The sequence below is a fragment of the Corvus moneduloides genome, chromosome 7, assembly GCF_009650955.1.
Source record: "Corvus moneduloides isolate bCorMon1 chromosome 7, bCorMon1.pri, whole genome shotgun sequence".
Taxonomy (NCBI): Eukaryota; Metazoa; Chordata; class Aves; order Passeriformes; family Corvidae; genus Corvus; species Corvus moneduloides.
The window spans coordinates 5,252,190-5,275,966 of record NC_045482.1 but is presented as its reverse complement, the minus strand read 5'-3'; the positions used below and the strand labels follow the sequence as shown (position 1 = coordinate 5,275,966).

The 23,777-nt window shown below is 41.8% G+C and overlaps 1 protein-coding gene across 18 annotated transcripts in view; it reads right to left on the bottom strand.

The window, feature by feature from the left end:
• LOC116446294 (protein unc-80 homolog) overlaps positions 1–23,777 on the bottom strand; it is a 145,263-nt gene that overhangs the window by 79,364 nt on the left and 42,122 nt on the right. For 10 of the 18 annotated variants that reach the window (XM_032113812.1, XM_032113821.1, XM_032113822.1 and 7 more), the window contains 10 exons: positions 22,958–23,308; positions 22,064–22,210; positions 18,468–18,615; positions 17,005–17,153; positions 13,115–13,281; positions 12,314–12,415; positions 10,112–10,326; positions 9,480–9,586; positions 8,826–8,985; positions 4,686–4,858 (listed from right to left, as the gene is read on the bottom strand). In XM_032113812.1, the coding sequence (XP_031969703.1) occupies positions 4,686–4,858; positions 8,826–8,985; positions 9,480–9,586; positions 10,112–10,326; positions 12,314–12,415; positions 13,115–13,281; positions 17,005–17,153; positions 18,468–18,615; positions 22,064–22,210; positions 22,958–23,308 (1,719 nt within the window). The remainder of the gene's footprint in view (positions 1–4,685; positions 4,859–8,825; positions 8,986–9,479; positions 9,587–10,111; positions 10,327–12,313; positions 12,416–13,114; positions 13,282–17,004; positions 17,154–18,467; positions 18,616–22,063; positions 22,211–22,957; positions 23,309–23,777) is intronic. The other 8 variants (XM_032113811.1, XM_032113818.1, XM_032113814.1 and 5 more) reach the window with 6 other exon arrangements.

Sequence of the window (23,777 nt, the reverse complement as noted above, 5' to 3'; positions counted from 1 at the left end):
AAAACTAAGAACACAACAATGCCTACAGTTTACCGGCTGGCTTTAAAAGGTTCACTAACAGGGATTTCACAGAGCACAAACATGTATTACACACTTTTAGATGCTAACAGCTTTAATGAAATTATTTAAGCAGATCAGCATCTACATATAAAGAAGGACTTGTCAAATGTGATCTATAAATAATAAACAGGCCCTAAGACCCTGTAAGATGGTCTGTTGAACATTATTAAATAGAGCCCAACAGTGTTTTAATCAAAAATTGAAAGCAAGAAATTTTGGACCAGTGCTCCTAAACTTTGATTTAAGAAATTATTGACACAACATCCATTTGCAGCTTTTGCTCACATTTGTACAAAAATAGGGGGAAAAAAGTGATCTATTAGCAATTCTCTTGAATAGGAAGATTTAAGCTGCTGTGATGTTCTGATGAGGAAGGCAGAAATCTGAGGGAAGACACTCGCTAAGAATCAGAAACAAAACTAATATCTAGCACCTGGAAAAACATTACAAACTACTTATTGATCACATGCAATATGGAACACAGAGTAGGTGAAGATTTTATTCTTTTATTCTCACAAAGTAAAACCTTTATGTCTTCACATATGTCTCCATGGTTAAGTCCCAGCCTTACTCTACTACTGGTTTAGTTCACCAATCTTAAAGTCAAAATTTCTTAGCATACTGGAATCCTGTAAAACCACATGTTGTAAACATTATGAAAGCATGCAACTACCACAGTTAAAGGAGGATATGTAGGATGGGGGGCAACGAGGACGAGCAGGATTAATTAAAAATCACTGTATTATTTAAAAATCACTGAAAAAGACCACCTGCAATGAAGGACTTTCTGAACATCATAGTACACAAGCTCCCTGTGATTACTTACCTGAGGCTCTGAGAAACCTGAAGCAGCAGCAGCAAGAGAAAGATGAAGATGTGACAGAATGGACAGAGATGGACTCAAACAACAGAGAAACACATCACAAATGGAGAGAAATGAATCAGGCAGGTGACGTGTAGCTGAAAAGAACACAAGTTATCATGGTCACTGTCAAAACCGGACACAGCAGCAATACTCTCACAAGTCTGTCTGTGCCTATGCAAGTGTTCACAAGTCCAGTTTTAACATTAGACCTACTATATTGTTTTGCTCCTTGAAAATTGTTCTTGTACTGTATAAATTGACATGAATTCACAAACTGGTTAACAATTCAAGTAATTCCATTGATTTTTTTTCAAAAGATTACCCCATTTGTTCCAAACAGGAAATTACCTGAGTGGAAGGAACCAAATACAGAATGGATTTGGAATTTCACAACATCACATTATTGTTAATGTAAACATGATTCTGCAGAATTTTATGACTACAGAGAATTTATGTCCAGTTTTGTTTTCAAGAACAATGACTTTTACAATGCTAATCAACAGGTGGTAATTTTCCTTGAGTCCCTTCTTTAAGTCCACATGCCACTTTGATCAAAAATTCATTTCCTCTGGTCTCTGAGACAGAAAAGAAAGGTACAAATTATCAATATACTTTTAAGAGATGCCAAAGTAAATTTGAGTACTGTCAAAAGATGCTGACTGGATAGCTCTGCTTTGTCTAAGCAAAATTAAGTCTGACATGAAAGTTGTCTTAGCAGGTATACGAAGAGAGGTTGCGAGTGAATTATAAACTAGTGTATTGGAAAATTGCCTGTTTCAATTAGTTCAGACCTCTCTGATTATATCTGATGTCAAGTACAATCCGTGACACAGTTCTTTGTTTCTGTTCCCAGTCTTTTACTCAGGGGACCTGTTTGTAGCAATCTCTGATTTTCTTCCCTATCATAAGTACTTCTACAGAAAAATATTTCTGCCATAGAAACAGGGACATGGAAACAACAGAGCCTCTGTGACAAAAGACCTAGGGTGACCGGGAGTCAGGATATTGAAAAGTATTCTTGCAGTTTAGACCTTCCTTCTGCTGTCCCAATACTTAGCAGGTCATCTCAAACACAATCCTACCAGAAAACAGTACAACTATGGCATTTAAACAAGGATAAAAGATTTACACGTTAAAACAAATGAGCTCACACATCTTATTGGAGAAATGTAATGCTGACAGGTGTCACACACTGTTATATTGGTCAAAGAAAAGCTGGTATCTGAGTTATTTACATTAGTCTAATGAGGTACTTTAGGTAACATCATTACACAATCATAGACAGCAGTTTATTAAAACTCTCAGCATGAACTTAAGCATAGACTGAAATATCCCAAAGTAAATCAACTTTATTATTGCAAAGTCTGGATTTAAGCTGGGGACATAAAGATGAAACTGGCTGCAATATATCAATTATCACTGCATATTTGCACAGTATATTTTGATTGTAGTTTTAAAAATTTAGTCAAGGATGGATGCTGCTTCTAGGAAAATATGTTAACTGCCTAGCTGCTAAACCTAAGGCAGCACTTATTTTAATATACAAACAATTATTAGCTCCATAAGGATGCAGCATTTGTTTCACTGGTCTAATTTCTTTAAATCATTGTGGCAAACGGGTACAAACATCCAGGCTGATCAAAGATTTCAAAGTTGTAAGAATAGAATTTTGCAAATCTGCATGAAAAAGCATAATCATAAAGACTATTGAAGAACTGAAACTGGAGCTGTTTGCCTTTCATTTTTAAAAGGCTGCCTTAGCAACTAGGCTGGATAAAATTACTTAAGAAGCTTTTCATTTGCATCAGGCCTGAGTCAAACTATTACTTCAAAAGCCTGGAAACAGAAGTTTAAAAAAGCCATAATGCTTCCTTTTGGGTGTACTCTACTGACATTTATTGTGGGAATTTTTCGTCGCCATTAATCAGTACAGTGAGATGACAGGCTGTCATCTTTTAAAATAGATACTGCATGGGACTGCCTAACTTCTATATATCTCCAATACTTTGCAGACAAAATGCCAGCTCAACAGGTACTTGGAATCTTCCAAGTCCATAACTAGGGCAAGGCTTCCTTCATCTTTAGGTGTAGACCTTTTAGAAATTCTAATACTGAAATCGTCTGCATCATTCAGTGGAATGGAGAGACAGTTACACTTTAGTTTGTAAAAGTCAGCTTGGGAAGACAGACATCTTCAAACAGTTCACTCTGACTGGTAGTTTCCAGCTGACTTCATGCTTGGGCACAGAGTAAGCTGGTCTGTAACTTAGGCATTTGGGAAATTTAAAAATTAAGTAAGGCATTTACAGGCAATAGGAACATAATTGCCAAATCCCTGTTTTATTATCTGATTTATTAGAACACAGAGTGGTGCATCTTCAGAAGGATCCTGGTGACAAACCTGCTAGGAATGAGCTCTTTCCTGCCCATGCACCTTACACCTTACTAACCCTATTAGTTTAGAATTTGCAACGGGATGGCAGCCTGGAAGTCTTGAAGACTGAAGTTGGGTGCCGCACACACAGCAGGTTACAAGCCACCTTCTGAGCTCACTGCAACCCTGACTTGTAAGAGCCACCTCTGACTGTGAAACCATGAGATAGACTACTTGTATCAGCTACTGCATCCACAGCTTTCAGCCAGAGCAACAACAAGCTCTGGCAGGAAGCATGGGAAATAGTGAATAAAATGTGTCTGTTGGAAGATGGATGAGGACTACGCCAAACCATAGAGCTATGTGGGAACTGACAACAATTCCAGGACAACACTAATGCAGACGTGCTTGAATCTGCCCACCAGGTATGCAAGGTTAAGATGAAGATACAAAGGAGTGGTGTGCAGAGCATAACATCCCTATAGCCATAGAACAGGCAATGCAGCAAAGGTCAGGGCCCAGTGCTAGCAGGAAGTGAGAGTCCATGAGCCTGAGATCACCAGCACTGAGAAAAAATGGAATTTGAGCACAAATAGCACAACAGACACATGGGTGTGTGGTGCAAAGTGGGAAGAAAAGGGATAGAGAGCATGTGGATGCTCTGAGGGAGTGGCTTTTAATCTTTTTTCAGCTTGCACACAGCCAAACAGTTACAGAAGGAAGTAGAAAAGCAGCATGCAAAGAAATTGCTACTATTTGGCTGGTTTTTGATAGTTGCATTTGTCATACTCCTTGGTTGTCACATAAAGACCTCACAGACCCCACTGGGATATGAATCACAGGCTGAAAGCCACAGCTTTAGAGAAGATTGTTAAAAAACACAGCTGCAAGGATAAGAAGGAAGGAGATACAAAATATCAAGAAGAAGGGATTCAATTGTGTCACTTTGATTTGCATTGGCAAATAAGCAAAACCTACATTTAAAAGCATGCACACTCTAAGATGTTAATTTTTAATAGTTCAGTGTTGCCTAATTGTAATTTTAACTCTGTCAGAACTTGTGAGTGGAATTCCTGTGCCTCTCCGAGTAGTTATCCAATCTTCAATCCTTATTCTGTATATTGACACTAGGAGCAGAAACAGAGTGCCTGTGAGCAAAGTATGAAGTTAACAATACAAGCTTTGCACTGGCAAAAATATAGTTATGGAGAGCTACATTATAACAAAGGAGATGCTAAAGCTCCAGCTAATACCAGCACCACCAGCTGGCATTGCTGTGATGCTTTGCATTCTTTCTGTGGGACACGAAGAGCATTAGTGAATGACGGTGGACCACCATGTATGCGCATGGTCTCAGCAGGTAACAACAGACCAATAATGACTTACAAGATCTAGAGCTGCTGCCAAAATGGAGGCATCGGGGATAGTGCCTGGTTCACAGCAGTTCAGCAGAAACTGAAAGCGCTTCATGCCTTGGCGGATTGCTCCCAGGTTGACAACATTCTTGGATTTTCCTCCTTCTTGGTTGGAGGTCAAGTGATCATCAAAGCTATGGCATCCTAAAGAGGTAGAGAGTACAGAGGGGATGCAGGGAGGGGTAGGGAGAAGGGAACACAGTCTCTCACCAGTAAAAAATGGGGAACAAAAACCTTGATGAGTACAATCTCAGTGTAAATCCCTTTCTTTCCTCGTGTTATCTTGAAGATAGGTGCATTTTTACAATATCCGTGACTTTCATGAAACAGATATACAGCAAGTCAGATTCTGGTATTGGTCTGCCCATTTCCCTCATACCATTTCCCTCATACTCAGTGTGGAAGCCCAGGACCTCCTCCAACACAGGTGAACTAGGATGTTGTCCTTCCTCCCCACCTCTTTAACAGAGATCATCTTCTTTACAGTCTTTTTTTCCTTAATAATCTCCTACCTTACTCCTCTATTGCCTTTAAGTTTTCTTTAAAGTGAAGCATGCATAACCCTTATTCCTCATGGATCAATTATGTAATAAATCATCTACTAGGACAGAAAAATCAGTAGTGAATGTGTAGTCTATGTGGAAATCAAGCACTGTCCTTTTTTCAGGCACACATCTGCAATTACCACAAGAGTAAAGAGGAAAGATGGACTGGCCTCAAATCCTAGGTATCATCATTCCAGCCACTCTCCCTTGAAGTGTCTTGTACTCTTTGGGATGGAAAAATCTCTAATAGTTCTGTTCAAAAATGAAGCTGGCATCCCACTTCAGGGACAATTTTAAACTCTATGTATAGAGTTCACATCATAAATCAACTAATCCCAATTAGCACTTCTAATGCAGATGATCATTATGCAGTTGTTACCCAGAGATGAGAGAATGGTAGAAAGACACAGATTAGAAATAAGGAAAGTGGTTTCAAGGCCAAAGTGGCTGGTCAAAAAAAGGGATAGTCAGCTTCTGGGCTTTTTGGCTTTGGCCATAATACTCTCCCTGTTTACATATGAAAGTACGACAGTTTACAGAATACTGCAGGATAAAGCACTGGAGAACACTGAGGGGAGAATTCAAAACTGGCTTTAAACATGGATTATTTGAAAGACAAGATTAAAAACATCAACTCTACAGGAGTTCTTGACTTCTTCAGGAAAGAAGAATGGCTGAAAGTCAAAAGTTATTTTCAGCATGCACTCCCTAGAATTATTTGGAAAGCACTTATGTGCCCCAAAAATGTCACAACAGAAAATGACAATGTAGATCTTCAATTTTCCCTTGAAGACAGAGGTATATCAAATTTCAAGAGACTTTACAAATTCCTTGGCTTTTTTCTCTCCAGTGGAGCTGTATCTAGCTACCAGCAAACAAAATATCCCTATGTTGGGAAAATATTCCATTGAAATGGATCAAACAAAGTAGAAAAAACAGGTAGAACACTTACATGTGCGAGCAATCACAAACATCCTTCCAAGTCCTTCTGTTTCCTTATAGCCTTTATATCTTATCTGAGCTTTCCTGCTATGACTGTCGTAACACTAACTCATTTGAGGTACAAATGTTTCCTGTTCAGGGCCCTGTTAAGGCTGTGCCTGTATGAGATAAAGAACAGAAACTTGCCTAACGCATGTCCCTACCCGCACTATAAAGAGCTAGCAGAGCTTTTGTCCATCTGAGCTCAGTGGCAAACCTTGCATTTTGTTGAAGCTTTACAAGACAATCCTTTAAAAGCAGCTGGTGACTGCCCCTTGCTATGCCCATCCTGGAGTAGCCTTGCTGTGATCAGGGCAGCCCTCCCTGACCTAATTTATGTGACTCAGGCCTTCAGAAGTTCTCATCCAAAGAGCAAAGACCATGTCCTAACGCAGGAAGATGCCCAAGCTCCTGCTCCACAGTTGCTCCCTCTGAGATTATGGGCTCATTCCTCAAAGCAAGTTTGAGTTGCTGCGACTTGAACGCCCTGACTACTTCTGTGGTCACCACAGTGTCTTCAGTAAGTGCTCAAAGGAACATTATGGATCTCATGTAAATGCACAGTAAATGTATATATTTCTATTGGCTTTGCTCTTAGTATAGATAAAAATGTTCTAGATGAAAAATCACAATGAAGATTAGTTCATAAATGATGTCACAAATTACTCTACATTTTATAATTTTTTAATGTAATTTATTTCTTCTTTATTCATTTTCTCCTTAATTTGGTCTACTGTTAAAAAACCCAAAAACACAAGAAGAAACACCACCTGGAAAAAGCAGGAGCAAAGTAATAGCACAGCACCATAAATGACAAAAATGAGAAGGCAGTGAGAAGTTCCAATTTAATGCTTTAGGACCAGACCTTGAGGGATTTAACAGTATGCCCATCCACCATTAAAAGGCTTTTATTCTTTTCTTGTTAAGCACAGACAACCTTATCATCTGTATGGAAGACAGAGAAGCACTGGAAATTTGAAGGCTCGGTGTACTGTTGCTGTTCTACTGAGTTATAAACTGTCCCACCATGAACGGGCCTCATGTTGATATCACTGTGCACATGCAAGCACAGACATACACGGGGCAGGTACAACTATTCTAATAGTTTTGCTAAAGCTACGTGGCTTTCATTGCATACCAGAGATCCTTGTAGATACAGTGATATAACTTCCTTAACTGTCACACTTGGCCTTATAAACTTTTATTACCCCTGTATTAGGAAGATAAAAAGAATAATTTCCTACAACAAAATATGAAGTTCATCTCACAGGTGCACTGCAGAAAGAGCTGTGGCAGTCTGTAAAGATTTCACTGCCCCTCAGTCGTTTTTAACCAGTGAGAGCTGGGAGGAAATATGGTGAAAGTATTTCATACCTACTTCAGCACAAAGCAGTGGATGAAGAAACTAATTCCTTCCATTGCTGGAGAATGCTACCAGACTTCAACAAGGTAGCTGAACTCTCCCAAAGGAACAATACTTTTCATCTAGGAGCTAACTGAAAAGCACCACCATTCACCAGTGGCAGATAATGACCAGTTTACAGTAACAAGATATGCTCATATTTTGCAAGTATCACGTGCCTGAGAAATGCCTTACATGCATTACACTGCAGGCCTGGGACAAGTGATGGCAAAATACACACAATGCAATGTCGAAGTGTAATGTCAGAAGAAAACCAAATATAATGCCAGAAAATGTAGCATATTGTAAAGCTACAGAAATCATGCTAAAAAAGAAAATTTACTCCTTTTTGTGTGTTTTTGGGAATCTGGTTGTGTTGTCTTAAAAAAAAATGTAACAGAACTTCAAGATACAAGGTTGTCTCCCTGACAAGAAGGATGTGCTTTGAGCGGAGGACATGAGCATGTCAATGACTGCATGATATTTTAAAACAGATTATACCATGATTTTGTATTATTCATAAAGGCATTTTTCAGACATTGCTGACTTTGAAAATACATAGCAATTAAATACACTTCTGTGGAAACAAAAGGAGTGTTTTTATTATTATGTTGTGTGCTAAGAAAAAGGGACAGCATCCCTAATGAATGGTATGCAGAGACTAGACATGCAAACACAGAAGAAAAGAGATAATTATAACAAGGTTTGTGCAGGGTTTTCCATTTCTGTGCTGATCTTTGCTAAAACTGTCAAATAGTTATAAATTGAAAAAACAAAACTAAACAATAAAATGGATGGAACACCCATTGTTGTATTACACAACGTAAGATTTACACCCTAATTTTGAACTGAATAAGTGCTTTGAAGCAAGCATTAATTTTTCAAGTGTATTGACCAGATGTAATTTGATTTTAAAAGCCCAAATATTGTATTTTATAATTTATTTGGATAGTCTGATTTTTTTAGAAAAAAATTTACCAGAGCTTTTTTCTAAATCAAAATAAAAGAATGAAGGAAGTGAAAGAAAACATTTACAAAGACTAAAAAATTGGAGAAGGCTACAATGGAGACAAAATCCATGAAGAAAGCAGGAAAAAAGGGAAAGGGGTAAAATACAGAAAGAAAGATATTTTAAAAATGATAAAAAGAAAGAAAAAAGGAGACGAGAACCCTGATTTCTAACCATCTTTTTCTTCTGTGTGATGAAGCTTGGATGGGTGTCTTCGGCAGGTGCGCCATTTACCAAGACGCTTGAAGAAATTCTCCTCTTCATCTCGCCCGTTTTCCAGGCCTCCTCCCGGCCCCCCTCCTTCAGACAGCTTCACTGCGCTGGTAAACTTCACCTGTGCAGGGACAGAGGGGCTGGTCAGTCTGTGCCATAGCATGAGGTCTTGGTCTCACTGGTTAGACATAAACATCTACAGAAGGGCTGTAAGAGTCAACATAGTAACACAAGTGGGTCTGCACTGATTTACATACGCTGAAGCACTTCATCTTTTAAGCTTTCTGCTTAAAGGATTGATCTTTCTTGAGAAGCTGTGAAAGGACAAAGAAGGAAGAAGAAGTGTGAACAACAATTAAGCTTAAGTATGTTGACAGAACCTGCACTTTCCTCTCAGTGCACCAGAGCAGACTGACAGTACAGTGTAAGTTTAACCTAGTCTTCACCATGAGGTAAAAAAGACCAGTGTCAAATTCCCATGGCTCTGCTCTGGAGATTTCTGTGACAGTCTCCTTAGCTGCAAAGTCCATATTGAAGAAAATATTCCCATGTGCAGCTAAAACCATCCAGATCCTGCCTTTTCAAGCTCTCTGTAATCCAGCCTGACACATTTACCTTGGAGCTCTGCCTGATGAAAGAGAGACGGTCAACAGAGCTGATATCTAGGAGATCTTCCACTCCATCAGCCAGACCAGAGAGGGAGGAGCGCTTCAGCCAATTCCCTGTTACAGAATAAGTTGCTCAGGACAAATTTAAAAATTCTTTCTAGAAGAATCTCTTTCTTAGCAATTGCAGTATATTTCTCCATAGTGGCCATACTAAGGCTTGGGGAAATGGGAGAAAAGCAAAGGTAACGTTTTCTTGTTATGTGTGTTAACTACCATGCAAGGCCAGGTCTTGGGAATTGGAACGGATATATTCTCTGTTTAACAAATGTTAATTTGGACTATTTCTCTTGTACAGGCAGTAACAGTGCCTGTGAGATTACAGTACTAGCCTGCTACTTTGGGAGGAAAGTTTCAATAATCTATTTTGACAAAAATATCCCCTGATATCTTTGGCAAATTTCTTACATTTCCCTTTACCTCAGTTCCACAGCTGTAAAGTGGAGACAGCAGCAAATCACAGCTTCTTTGGGGAGAATAGATGAACAATAAGGAACTGTGCTGCAATATTTCTTAAGCCAGATATATCTAGCTGTCCTTCCCTGCGCATGCAATATGTATATGGAATAGAAAGAGACATACATTTACCTATGGGAAGTTTGAGTTTTTTTCGAAGGGAGATTCGTCGGGAGCGAGAGCGGGAGCGCCTGTCTGTGGTGGTTCCAGAGTGAGCAGTTGTGCACTCAGATGTGTCCTGCTCAGATTGACTACTGGTATCACTTGCTGCACTTTGTGACTTAAACATCTTTCGCCAGAAGTCCTTACGTCCCAGATTGGCCCCTTGGATTTGCTCATCACTGGAATAGAATATATGCAAAGCATGAGCTGCATTTCAGTGAAATTCAAATGTTCAGGGAAACGAGACCTCCTTTCTGCAGCCTGCTCCTAAGCTCTCTATTACTTGAGGTTGTTTCATTTTGAATTCCAAACATACTCTTCTTACTGGGACAGAGTCAAGGTTGACAACATACTCAATATTGTTAAAGACACAAAATAACCATCTTTTCTACCTGTAGAAGTTTGTCCACTCTGGCACGACCTTGCCCCCCTGCCCCTCTACCACAGAAAGCTTATCTTCTCTGTCTATCAGCTAGTGCATATGGGTGAGATAACCCAGGCCGGACAGATGCCTGAAAGGGAGTTATCTCTGGCACCAAAGAGGTGAGACCTCCCCAGCTGACTGTGAACATCCCTCGCCTTGAGAGCGAGATGTAGAGAGATAAGCCAGGAATCATTGACTGAGAGACACTTTTCTTTAAAGCTACACAAATTTTCACGGAGGCAGAAGTTTCATACACACTTCCTGGAAACCTGTATTGCTCCTCCCTGAAGTTTGGCTGCATCTTCATGGTTACCTTTCTGGAAACAGAGAGCAAAAGGTTTTTTATTTATGCCCCCTAAGAAATTGGATGGTAAGATGCACTGAATCCTAATCTATACTATTTCTTTGCTAGCTGTAATATAGGCACATTATTATTATAGTGTACTGAATTGTTTATCTACTGGTAGTGTTTCTTTTGTTTATCCTGTGTAGTAAGTAATCTGTTAAAGTCTTATGTTTGTTAAATTTGTGTCTATTAAATAAATAATTCATTCTGTAATAGACCTAATGAGCCATTATTAAGAACCTGAAAAGTGAGAGCAGTCTGAGGTGCAGGCTACCCCTAAAAAGATTTACTACCAGAAATCTGAGTCAAAGGCAGAACTTGTTTAAGCCCTCCTCTCCATTCGTAACATCCACTGAACAGGTCATTCCAATTTTTAGTTTCTACACATGAAAGTAAACAAGCTTTATGTCAAAATGAACCATATTTATAAGACCACATTAGTACTTTCTACAAGTATTTGTACCAGAAAGCTTTAGGACATCATGACAGCCATTTGTGAACCTGCTCATTAAGTAATGGAATTGGGACAGCATTTTTTATTATATTGTCCCTTGGTTATGGCAGGGCTCAGAGAGGAACAACTTGCTGCAATCCTGCAGAGCAGTAAAAGGTTTTGTGCTGTCCTAGCTGTCTCAGCAACAGTGAGACTTTGCAGGCTCAATTAAGGCAGGAGAGTATGTGATGTGGAGCTCTGGGCCCTTGTGCAAACAATGTCTTCATGCAGTGCATCTCAAAGCTCTTTAACAAGACAGACACGTATTCAGAGAAGTTAAATAACTTGCCAAAAATTACTTAGGGACCCATGGCCATTTGTAGAATCTTCTAAAATTCTTAAAGAGTATTGTTTAAGTTTAATTCAACAGTAAATGGCAGAATTCTTTGGACATAAGAGATTTCAGTTGTACAATGCCAACAGCAGGCTGATTCCCTGTACTGAATAGGAAATTACAGCAATCTTTGGAGACTATGTGCCCAATGCAATTCAGGAATGGGCTGGCTTTCACTGAAGCATTAATCACCCTTAGCAACAACTTGGAAGTTGAAAATTAATAGGATCATCCCCTGGGAGTACAAATAAAGCTTGGAGAACAGTTGTGGTTAAATCTCTGAGGAATTAACATGCTATTCACTGCTCTGGTAGTATGGTATGCGATACTGACAAATCTAGTGCACTGTCATTTGAAAATCTCTGCTGTTTCCCTATCAAAACCAGGATGGGTCCAGTTGGCAGCACTGAAAACAGGCATTACCTGGTTGTTTGCAGTAGCTCCTGTGTAGACACTCAACAGTTTGTCGTACAATCCAAACAGGTAAGTCTTTGCTGTCCTGTGCATTGGTACTAACCCCAGAAGGAAGCTGCTGGCACTAACATGTTGAACAATTCAATATTACTTACTGTTCTGGAGTTTGCATTGGGCGGCTTGAGACATAACTCCGGCATTCGTCAGGGGCAGCTGAGGACTGGCCTTTGTCAATGATGACACTTCCCACCTCAGATCTATACAGACAAGATAAATCATCAGCCAAAGGAAATGGATGGCCCATCTCATGGTCATCGCATAAAACTGGATATGGAAACCTGCACAGCAGTTTTAGAGATGTACCCTCTCCTTAGCAACTTTCTGTCTCTATATACATATTATTCTCAAAAAAGGTATCAGCTCTTAGCAGCAAAGCCAAGGTTTTCAGGACTTTTTCAACTTGCTTAATCCTTCTTCCCAACATTTTAATAAGACAAATTCCTCAAAGCACCAGAGGAAATTCCTTATTGATAAAGAAACATGTCAGCATTAGATCTCTTCTTGGACTCGTTTTGCATACCAGGGTTTACCTGTCAGAAAAACAGGTATACATCCCAAATGATGTGATGCATATTAAAAAATACATCCACAGAGTGTTTTGGGAGTAACACTATGCTTCTTAGTTCTCTTAACCTTTCCTTATCCCAGTGTTTCCATTGCACTGTTCTCTTATGCCTCTTTTATGAGACTGCCAATGTTTTTCTCTGCAAATGTATTGCAGTCTCAGCTCACTAAATTTTAAAGGAGGCTACTGCCACAGCAGAAGCTTGTACATCAAGAATTGACATGCTATAAAGATAAAAGAAGCCCTTGGATTTCCTACATTTGTGTTCAGCACAGATAATCATAGATTCATATGCAAGTCAGTCATTTACCTTCTCCCTCCTCATACCTACCTTTTGCTCCCAGAAGGTTTTGGGTCTTGCTCTGTTTCCTCTGTCTTTTTTCCTGGTATTAACTTTTCAGCACTGTCCAAGAGAGCACTGAGTGCCACTCTCCGAAATACATTCCCATGAGCCTCCTTGATAAATTGGACCAGCTGTCGGATATCACAGTACAAGCCCTGAGTAGCAAGGCACCATGAAAAAGAACAGAAATTCAGTCTGAAGTTTCTAAAAATGCAGTGAGAATAAATACTTTCTGAGGTACTTCACCAGGCCATTACTTCTCCTCTGGCTGTTGTGTGGTCTACTCTTCAGGTATATGGTTTGTGGGTTTTGGCTGGTGTCTTGGTTTGAAAGACAGGTGTCTGCCAAGGAAGGCAGGAGCCTGTTGCAGTGGGGTCTCCTGCAACATGCATTAGACAACGAGGCCCGTGGAAAGAAATAGGGAGCGATTCTTGATAGATGTTTTAGAGATCTTTATTCTCCAGCCACTTGGCCGAGGTCCTGCCGAAGAACTCCGCAGTCACGGGACCACCAGGGTCCTCCCCACCCAGGGGAACACAAAACAACCAATGGGGAACGGAATTGACCAGGGAGCAAGGAAACCCTCTAGGCCATGCCTCTACTCCAGGGTCCCCTCCCCCCGGACCCCACACCAGGGGGGGAGGAACCCCAACAGGAGCCTCCCTTGAAGTGAAAAAAAATGCAACCCCCTTCCCTCCGAGTTATTATAATTTTGAAATTAAAGGGCTTTCAGGCAAATATATGAGGAACAGGAATAACAGTTCTGTACTATTATATATATATATATATATATATATACACATATATGTGTATAACAAGGCAAACAAACAGCAATAACTATGGCAGTAACAGAAAACAGAACCACAAAGCCAGTGCCAGCCTTCTCGGCTGTCAGGCACTTTCCCCTCGGGTGCAGTTCCAGTGACAGCCGGCAGGGGCACTGGCGGCTCCCTGTGAGCAGGGCAGGTGCGATGGTTCCCCCGCAGCTGCAGGGGGCGCTCCGGAGCGAGCTTGGGGAGCATGCGGCACTGGTGCCCTGGGATCCCGGGAAGGGATGGAACAAAGGCTTCACAAACCCCCTGGGCAGCTGAACCCGGTGTCCGGCCGGACCTTCGGGAACAGCAGGCTGGAACAGCAGTGATGAGCACAAATCCCGGGTGGCAGAGGAGATGTATTGAACTCCAGAGCTGCAGTGGGAACCCCCGGAGGTCTGGACAGGCAGGGCGAGCACGGCTACAGAGTAGCGAAGGCTCAAAGCAATGGCAGGGGCAGGGTGGCCGAAGCCCAGCTCCCCGTGGGGCAGGGAAGGCAGGCTTGGGAATCTCGGGATTTCTCTGGTAGAAGGAAGGAAGGCAGCCGAAAAAGCAGAAGTCTCCAGTGCTGATGAATTCCTTCCAGCCTCTCTCTCTGTCCAAATGCCAGGAACTAACAGCCCACAAGCCCAGGTGAAAGAGAGTAGCAAGATGCACGTCTCCCCCTGTGGCCAGGTCTTTTGTTTTTCTTAAGCACCCAGTAATTTGTCCCCCTGGCAACATGTATGGGGAAAATTCTTTAAGAGAAAAAGAAAACAGAAGGAGAACTCCTGAAACCCCAACAGATGGAAACTCATTTAGTGCACTCAGAAGAAGGAGACAAGGAGGAGCATTACTATGGAATGTGATCTGCAATGGGATACAGCAGATGGGGAGGTATCAGAGGCTAAAAGACCTGCAAGATGAGGGAGCGGCAAAGATGACTTAAAGTTGGTTTTATACCATTCATCTAGACCACGAACTTAAAAGGCATGAAATATCTAAGATGTATGTGAGGGGATGTAGCGTGCAAACAATTGCATGTTTTTTATAGAATCAGTGGGTGTCTTGGGATTTTTTTTTCATTAATTTAAAGCTTTACATCATATGAGGAGAGAGGAATGACTCACTCATTCCCCAACCTACCTCCTACACTCAAGGCCTTTTTTAGTTCTGAACATTCATACACATCTGGGATGTGCAAATCACCTCTATGTGTGAGGGCAAGGGGATGGAGGGAACAGTTTTATAGGACTTGATTTTTGATCTGTGAGCTTTCCTGAAAGACCTTGGATTATTCTGAAAATTCCCAGCAAGGAACAAAGGAAAACAAAACAAAAAACCCCTAACAAGCTTATAATTGCACCTGTATCCTGATTAAGGCTTTTATTTTTTTAGTAAGATATTGACCACAAGACTGACTTTAAAGAATGACAAGACAACAACAAATCTGCATGCATGCTCTACATACTGTATTTTCCATACAGGCACAATTAACAGTGCTATCCTTAAGGATAAGTTTCACCTTACACACTAACTAAAATAGTCTAGAAAGATACACAATTTATAAGAAAAATTTACACCTGGTGCTCCTAATCTAGGTCCAATAATGGGGCATGTTTTTCTGCATCACACCACCTGATCTCTTATGAGAAACATTCCAAAGGAGGAATATCCATAAGAACTAGAGGACTTGGACATAGATAGACTAGTCTGCTGGTTTAAGCTGTTACTGTGGTTTTCCTTCCCCTCACAGAGCACTACTGCCCCTTTAGCTGGACTTAAGGGTCTCTACAGCTCTGCTGTAATGATGGAATACAAGAATGTTTCTTGTTTGCTTCCATGAAAAATCCAAACTTTTGATAATAAAGGAGGTGGCCTTAGACTAGCTGCTAGAGTGCACCAATTTGGAAGAAGAGAGCTCATGTCATCCAGTCTACTGACTGCTCTGGGAAGTGAGCATATACAAAAACCACAGGCAAATATACATATACAAAAAGAGAGCATGTAGCAAAAAGCAACACCTTCCTTTCCTCCACATATTCAGTAAATTGAATGTCTAAACCTTGGGAAGATCTACCAAATTTCTCTTCAGTAATTCACATAGTCTGGCACCAGTGGACCATGTCGTTAACCAAGTGAACTGCCTTCGACTTTGCTGAAAGTTGATCCATGGTAGCTATGGTCTTAGAATCATAGAATAATTGAGGTTGGAAAAGACCACTAAGATCCTTGAATCCAACCATTAACCCAGCACTGTCAAGTCCACCAAAAAACATGTCCAGGGCTGTACATTCACATATCTTTTAAATCCCTTCAGGGATAGCAATTTCACCACTTCCCTGAGCAGCCTGTTCCAATACCTGACCTCCCCTTTCAGCAGAGAATTTTTTCCTAATATCTATTGTAAACCTCCTCTGGTGCATCTTGAGGCCATTTCCTTTTGTTCTGTCACTTTTACCTCAGACAAGAGACTGACCCCCACCTTGCTACAACCTCCTGTCAGAAAGCTGCAGAGAACAAGAAGCCCCTGAGCCTCCTTTTCTCCAAGCTAAGCAACTCCAGTTCCCTCAGCTGCTCCTCCTAAGACTTGTTCTCCAGAGCCTTTCCCAGCTCCATTTCCCTTCTGTGGACATGCTGCAGCACCTCAGTGTCCTTCTTTAGTGAGTGGCCCAGAACAGACCCCAGATTCTGAGATGCAGCTTTACCAGTGCCCAGGTACAGGGAGACAGTCACTGCCCTGGAGCTGCTGGCCACATTATTGCTGATACAAACCAGAATGCCCTTGCTCTTCTTGTTCATTAATCCCTCCAGACCATGCTACTTATCCAGTTGGAACAACACAGAAGCTGCTTGAACAGAGAAGAAATTTCCATTCAGACTGCACAACTTTTGTTCTGTCTAAGTCCCCAGGTTCCAAGCCAGGCATGCAAAAAGGCATCACATTTACATGATTTTTCAATTGTGACTGCACCACTTGCTACACTCAAAGGATTTGGCTAAACTGAATGAATTATTCACTGTAAAGTCTCACTGGTGGTACTCAAGTGAAAAAGTAACTTTGTTAACATGGTATCAAGTGCTTACCAGGTTTTCTGGGCTGTGGAGCTCATGTGTAGTGGATGCACAGCGAGTGATCAATGACTTGAACATGGCACTCACAATAATACCTTCTACACTCTGGGCTGTAGATTTGGTGTCCACTGTGGTGAAGTTATTCCCAAATCCAGCCTTATCTGTAAAATTCAAGTATAAGCAAGCCATCTTGTTGGGAACAGACAAGGACATATCCCCACCTAATATCCTATGCTTAGTTCTCACAATCCCACCCCACAAAATTAAAGCAGAAGCAAAGGGTAAAATAAATTATGAGTATCAAAGCTTCCCAGAAATAATTGTATTATGAAAAAGGATTGAAAATATCAGGAAAACTCTAGTTTTATCTACATCTGTCTAGAGAAATGCAGAGTAAGTCTTAAAATTTGAACAATAACTATAGCTTTTCTAGTTACCATTCTAAGGGATAAGAGATGTTTGATTAAGCAGCAAACTAACAACACATATGAAATGAAAATCTTCTGAACTATGGGAATGCTTTTCTTGGAAGGTGCACAAGGACACCAAGATTTCAGAAAGACTCAAAAAATAATTACAGATTTATATGAATTACCACAAAACATCCCAGTTCCTGAGATGAGGGAAAAGACTTTCAAGAGCTGCATGAGCTGCCATGCTTCAAAGAATGAGCCAGTCAATAACTGGTGAATACTTAAGGGAAACCTCCTATGGGCATCTTCTTCATGAAAGCTGGCTATTTACTATTCTTTGATGCTTTCTCTGAAATTCCTGGCATCGAAGGCTAACTAACAGTCAGACTCCCCTAGTGTTTCAGAGGAGCTAGACCTACTCTGTAAACAGTAACTCTTAACTGTTGTTTCATGCAGTGATCAAGCAGAAATGCCTGATTGTTCTAATATAGCACATATTAGAACATAATTTTCCTAACTCAAAAAAAATCCTCAAACGCCCATATGTATACACATGGACACACATTTGTAACTGCAGGCATATGCATCTATGTGTCCATATTCTCGTTCATTCAAGCCATTCTTGCTGCTTACTGCCTCATCTGAGGTACCACAGAGGGTTTTAAAGCTCAATTATATCTCCATTCAGAAGAAACTGTGTATTAAACAGGCCATTCCACCTGGTGCCTTGTCATGTCAGGAAGCAGAAAACTTCCTGCCTGAGGTACCATTTAATGAAAATCTCTTCTGTGAAGAGCCATGGAGAAGAGGTAGGATGAATCAAAGGGAGGCCTTCAATTTCAGGTGCACTGTGTGCTACAAGATCTCAAGAGAAGGTCACTGGGTGGCCAGATCCAAAGTGGTCCAACTCCCTTGACCACCAACGGCTAAGGATACAATTTATATATTCTGAGAATAGCAAATAATATTTTGTAATTTTTAAAGGACAAAGGGTGTGGCTTCTTTCTGATGGAAGCGTTTAAGAATACTCAAGTGACAGTTTCTGATGCCAGGTATACTTACTGTCAGTGACTGGCTCCATGCAGAATCCCAGTAAAGCATGCAGGAAATCCACCACGTTATTGAGAGAATCCTTGTTCACATAATCTCTCATGGTCTGCCGGAATTGCATCTTATCCAGTTTGTACAGTTTTGTGAGGCAGTTCTGGGCCTGCAACAGTATCCATCAAATCATATCACATCAAAATACGTGATCAAGTCTTGCTAGCAAGAGCAAGGTAATTTTGCTCTTAACCAGGGCTGTGCTGTCTCTGAATGGTCCCATAAGGTGACAGGTTCACCTCCGGAATCAACAAGAAATTCAGCACAAAAGAGACAGTGCACCAGTATGGGCGCCGCTGCTTGAGGTGGTGATGAAGTCACTACCAGCTATATCTCAAGTCTTCTCTTCCTCTTCCAACCCCAAAGTAAAATCTCACTGAATGTAAATGAACTGGGAATGTACCACCTCTGTCAATGCTCAGTGCTTGGTGGAACAGGTTCTTAGCCTTAGGCATCTATTTTCAGCCTCCAGCTCAGACCCAACCCACTGAATGCACCTATACCCAATGACCAATTTACATCATACAAAACACTAACTTTTTAATTAAAAGCTATTAATTGTCAACTTCTTATCGCTAAACTATCCATCCTTACTGAGACCTCATGCAGGCTGGAGTTAAGAGAATCTAAATGTAATTTCTATAGGAAACATGAACTCTCCTGCTATCTACAATAGGGTGCTTAACTTTCCTGTAAACTCAGATGATTGTCCACGCAGTCAACACAAATGGTGCATGCAAAGCAGTTTGGCCAGACAAACAGAAAACGCAGCAGACTTAGACACTGTCTTGGGGTGATTTTATGATAATACTGTATTCCCCTATTGTCTGCTTTATGTCCAGAAATGGGTCCTGCAGCTTTAAGCTGGGTCTGAGGAAAGGGGTGGTGAGGGGGAAGCCAGGCAAATTCTTCAGTGTGGTTTGTGTTCAAGGACTCACACATACTGCCCCACGTTCTCTCTCCTTGCAGCAGGAGAGGGTTACAATTCCTGCTTTTAGCTAGGTTGTTGGCTGAGGCAAAAAGTTTTCCCAGGATTGCAAACCGGCATATCAAAATCCTCTTGTAACTTCTTCTTCTGGAATTGTTCAGCCTAGCTGTGATCAGAGAACCAGATTGTCTTGGTTTGAAAGACAGGTGTCTGCTAAGGAAGGCAGAAGCCTCCCTTGGAATGGCAGATGTAACCCCTTTCCCTCCGAGTCATTATAATTTTGAAGTCAAGGGCTTTTAGGCAAAGATGTGGGGAAAAATAGGAATAACAGTTCTTTACTATTATATATATAACCAGTCAAACAAAACAACAATAACTATGGCAGTAACAGCAAACACAAACCCAGTGCCAGCCTTCTCGGCTGTCAGGCACTTTCCCCTCGGGTGCAGTTCCGCTCGCAGCCGGCAGAGGCGCTGGCGGCTCCCGGTGAGCAGGGCAGGTGCGATGGTTCCCCCGCGGCTGCAGGGGGCGCTCTGGAGCGAGCTCGGGGAGCACACGGCACTGGTGGTCTGGGATCCCGGGAAGGGATGGGACAAAGGCTTCACAAAGCCCTGGGCAGCTGATCCCGGTGTCCGGCTGGACTCTCGGGAACAGCAGACTGGAGCGGCGGGCTGGAACAGCAGGCTGGAGCGGCAGGGACGAGCACAGATCCCAGAGGACAGACGAGATGTATCCAAACGGGGAACCCCCCGGAGGTCGGGCATACAGGGCAAGCAGGGCTACAGTGTAGTGAAGGCTCAAAGCAGCAGCGGGGCAGGGCGGCCACAGCCCGGCCTCCAGCAGGGCAGGGAAAAACAGCTTTGGGATCCCAGCGTTGTTTCCAGCAGAAAGAAAAGTGGCCGAAGAAAAAGAACCAGCAGCTCCTTTCTCTGCAGCTTCTCTCTCCAAACGCCAAGAGCGAACTGACCCCACACCCAGGTGAAACAAAGGAGTAGCCAGGCCCACCCCACCCCCAATGGGCAGCTCTTTTTGTCTTTCTTAAGTACAGCCATTTGTCCCCTAGCAACATGCGTATGGGAAAAAGTTCCTTTAACAGGAAAAAAACTAGGACTAAACTAAAACCCCAACACAGATCATCGGACCCCGCGGACTGGCAGGGAGGCTGTGGGGACACCACATCCCAGCCTCAGACCTTGGGAGGGGCTGAGCCAGCTACAGACAGGACTCTAAAACCACCAGCTTTCTCTGCAGTGAGGAGGTTTATTATCTCACATGACTCATTTTTTTCTCCTGTGCCCTGCCAGCACTCTGCTAGTTAAATAAATAGTTTTTTTCACTTTCCTCCAAGAAACTCCTTTCATATCACTGGGGCAGGGAGTGCTGAAACCTGCCTTCTTACGGGGAGATGTTCATTTAATGATGTTTCCTCCTAAACTTGTCTCAAGCCAAGACAGACACAGAGGAAAATATTTTCCTCAATTCAATGATAAGAACCTTGGTTCCAAGAGACATATTCATTTATACTTAATGTTATGACTAGGTCTAAATTCTTTGCTGGCTCAGCTCCAACAGAAAAGTCTAACTGACATGGTCATGAATATGGTACCTGTTCAACCAGTGCTCTGTGCAGAACATTTCTACTGTTACCACTGGGACTCACCCCATCTTGTCCAATTGTGTCCACTCCTCCAGTACCTGGGAATCTAGCTAACACAAGAACACTGCAAGGATACAGAGCAGCCAATCCATCTCTGAGAAATCAACCTCAGATCCCAGAACCTTATTATAGCTCTGTTGGCATGGCTCAAGCTAACTAAAGCCATGGAGAAGAATCTGTTTCACACGTATCCCATGGGATTAGTAAACTCTCATTATAGTAATGAAAAATACTCCCTTCTGCAAGCATACAAGGTAAGGAGAAGGCATGCACAGAGAAAGGCCTTTAAAAGGCTCCCATTTAACAGGAAGTTGGACTGATCTCAAGGACATAAACTCTTCTGGATTAAATCTGATGTCTGGGTTACATCCTGGGCACTTTCCACTGCCTTAACTTGAGCAGAACAAAAAATGATAGGAATCAACAGTGATGAACCACCATATTCTTCAACAGGGTAGGATTAAGTCTTTTACTTCCTTTGCAGGACAACAGAACAAGCATAGTGCAAATACAGTGCACTCCAACTATCAGGAGCTGATGGAGCAGCCCAGCAGCAGTCAGTCATAATCACCATTAGGAAAGGTGGACATACGTACACTTTAGACTTCTGGATTTACATAGGCAACCGAAGATAGCTGCACCTCTTGTAAATAGCATACTCTTTGGGGGTACTGTCCTGTGAAAAATTACTAACACCAGCTCACACATGGAGATTGCTCCCATGTATTGTCCCAACCCATCCACTGGGGTGGTCAGAAGCACCCTGGGCCATAGAGAGCCCCAGGGGCTGGAAGGTAACACTATAGCTGAAAATCTGCTATGGCTGGGCTGCAACACAGTCTGCGAGCTGGGGCAAAAAGCAACACATTTACTGTCAATACAGGGAAAGCTACAGAGGGGGCAGGCAGTGATCTCAGCAGCTGATGTCAAAAGTACAAGGGGAGACACTTTAATGACCTTTAATTCTCTTACATTCTCCCAGAATACCTGGTGTCTCAGGCGATCCCCAGAGAGCCCTCGATGTCCTTCTCCACAACCATAGGCACAACCCAAGGACTTCACAATTTTGATTAGCATAGTGAGTGCCAGCCTATGGGTGCTGACAGTTAGGCCTTCATCCTGAGAGTCACAGAGGGAAAGATGTGCGTAACCCTGCGACAACTACTGGCATTTTGTTAGCATTTTACTTTTGACAAACTGCTTTCCATTTCTTATCTCAGACAATCCATTACTGAGTTGTTATTCTTGAAGTGCTTACTCCAAATATTTTTCAAGTTTAGAGACCAGCCCTTTTATTTCAGCTCCCATCAAAAATTATGCTATAAATGTGAAGTTCCTACATTCTGCTATGCATACCATTCAGAACTTCAAAAAATTCTCCCTGAAAAAGAGAGTTGGCTTGGCTGAGTAGAAAACCAGGCATCTTTTTAAAATGTTTTAGACATTATGCTACTGTAAATTGCAACTTCAGAGGTTAGCAATGTAGCATCTTTTGCTCAATTCTCATAGCAATACTGAAAAATTTATGACTTCTAGTAATCAAATACATGAAACTGTGCTCACACACTGGGTTCCATTTTTCCTTTACAGGGTATGAATAATAAACCTGAAAAAAAATCATTGTTATTGAGGGTTTCAAACACTTTGTCAAGATATTGAAAATGTCAATGCCAGGCTCACAAACTCCGCTTTTAGCAGCTGCTTCCCTGGAGTAGTTACAGTACTTGAATTGCTAATCATGTTTCCTCAGCAGAATCCCAAGTGAGCACCAGAGCAAAAGAGAAGGTCAGTTGCATACACATGCATACTCAATCTTAACAGATACTGCAGTACATTTGGAATTGTATAAAGGGAAACAAGACAAACCTTTTCTTGGTTTTTGTCATTCTTTTCATATGGCCCTCCTCCTCCTCTACCACCTCCATCACTTCCACCTCCTCCACCACCTCCTTCTTCTTCTCCATCTCCAGCTCCACTAATTGAAGGTGGCCCAAATCCACTAGCTGAACCAGAAGCAGCTGCTTTGAGCTGGAAGGATCCTTCACTTGGTCTCTTTTCAGGGGCTTCATTTTCTTTGTTCTCACTCTTCCTCCGAACTCTCTCCACAGAGGGCACCACACCAAGCTGCAGTAAGCATTCCACAATGTTCAGTGCCACATCACAAATCCGGGAACTGATGTCATGGTTCAGAACCAAGTAAACAGCCTTCAGGACCACCTGAGAGATTCAAACATCCTATTTAAAGCCAGAATTACTTTCCCTACTAGTAATATTTAGTGCCTGGAATTTCTAGACTTCAGAGACTCATTACAGCAGGCACAGTACAAACTCTGAACAAAGGATACACAACCCTAAATACCAAGAGCCTATAATCTAGGTATCAGACAAGAAACCACAGGCCGGGCACAGTCAGGCTGAAAAGGAAACCATGAGATGACATATGTGAGCCTGAGAACACTGCTTCAGTGCACCAAGAACTGGCAAATCATTAAGGGGAAAGCAGAAAAGGTGAGGTTTAAGGTGCTAGAAGAAAGGTGCTACTCAGTCTTATACTATTTTATAGGGAATTTGGTGCATGCCCCAGGAACACAGACATTACGTAATTCCACCTAAGATTTGATGTGTGCATTCCACATGCACATGCGCTCCTTGCAAGGAGTAACAGGAGTTGCATTTTCTCAGAGGA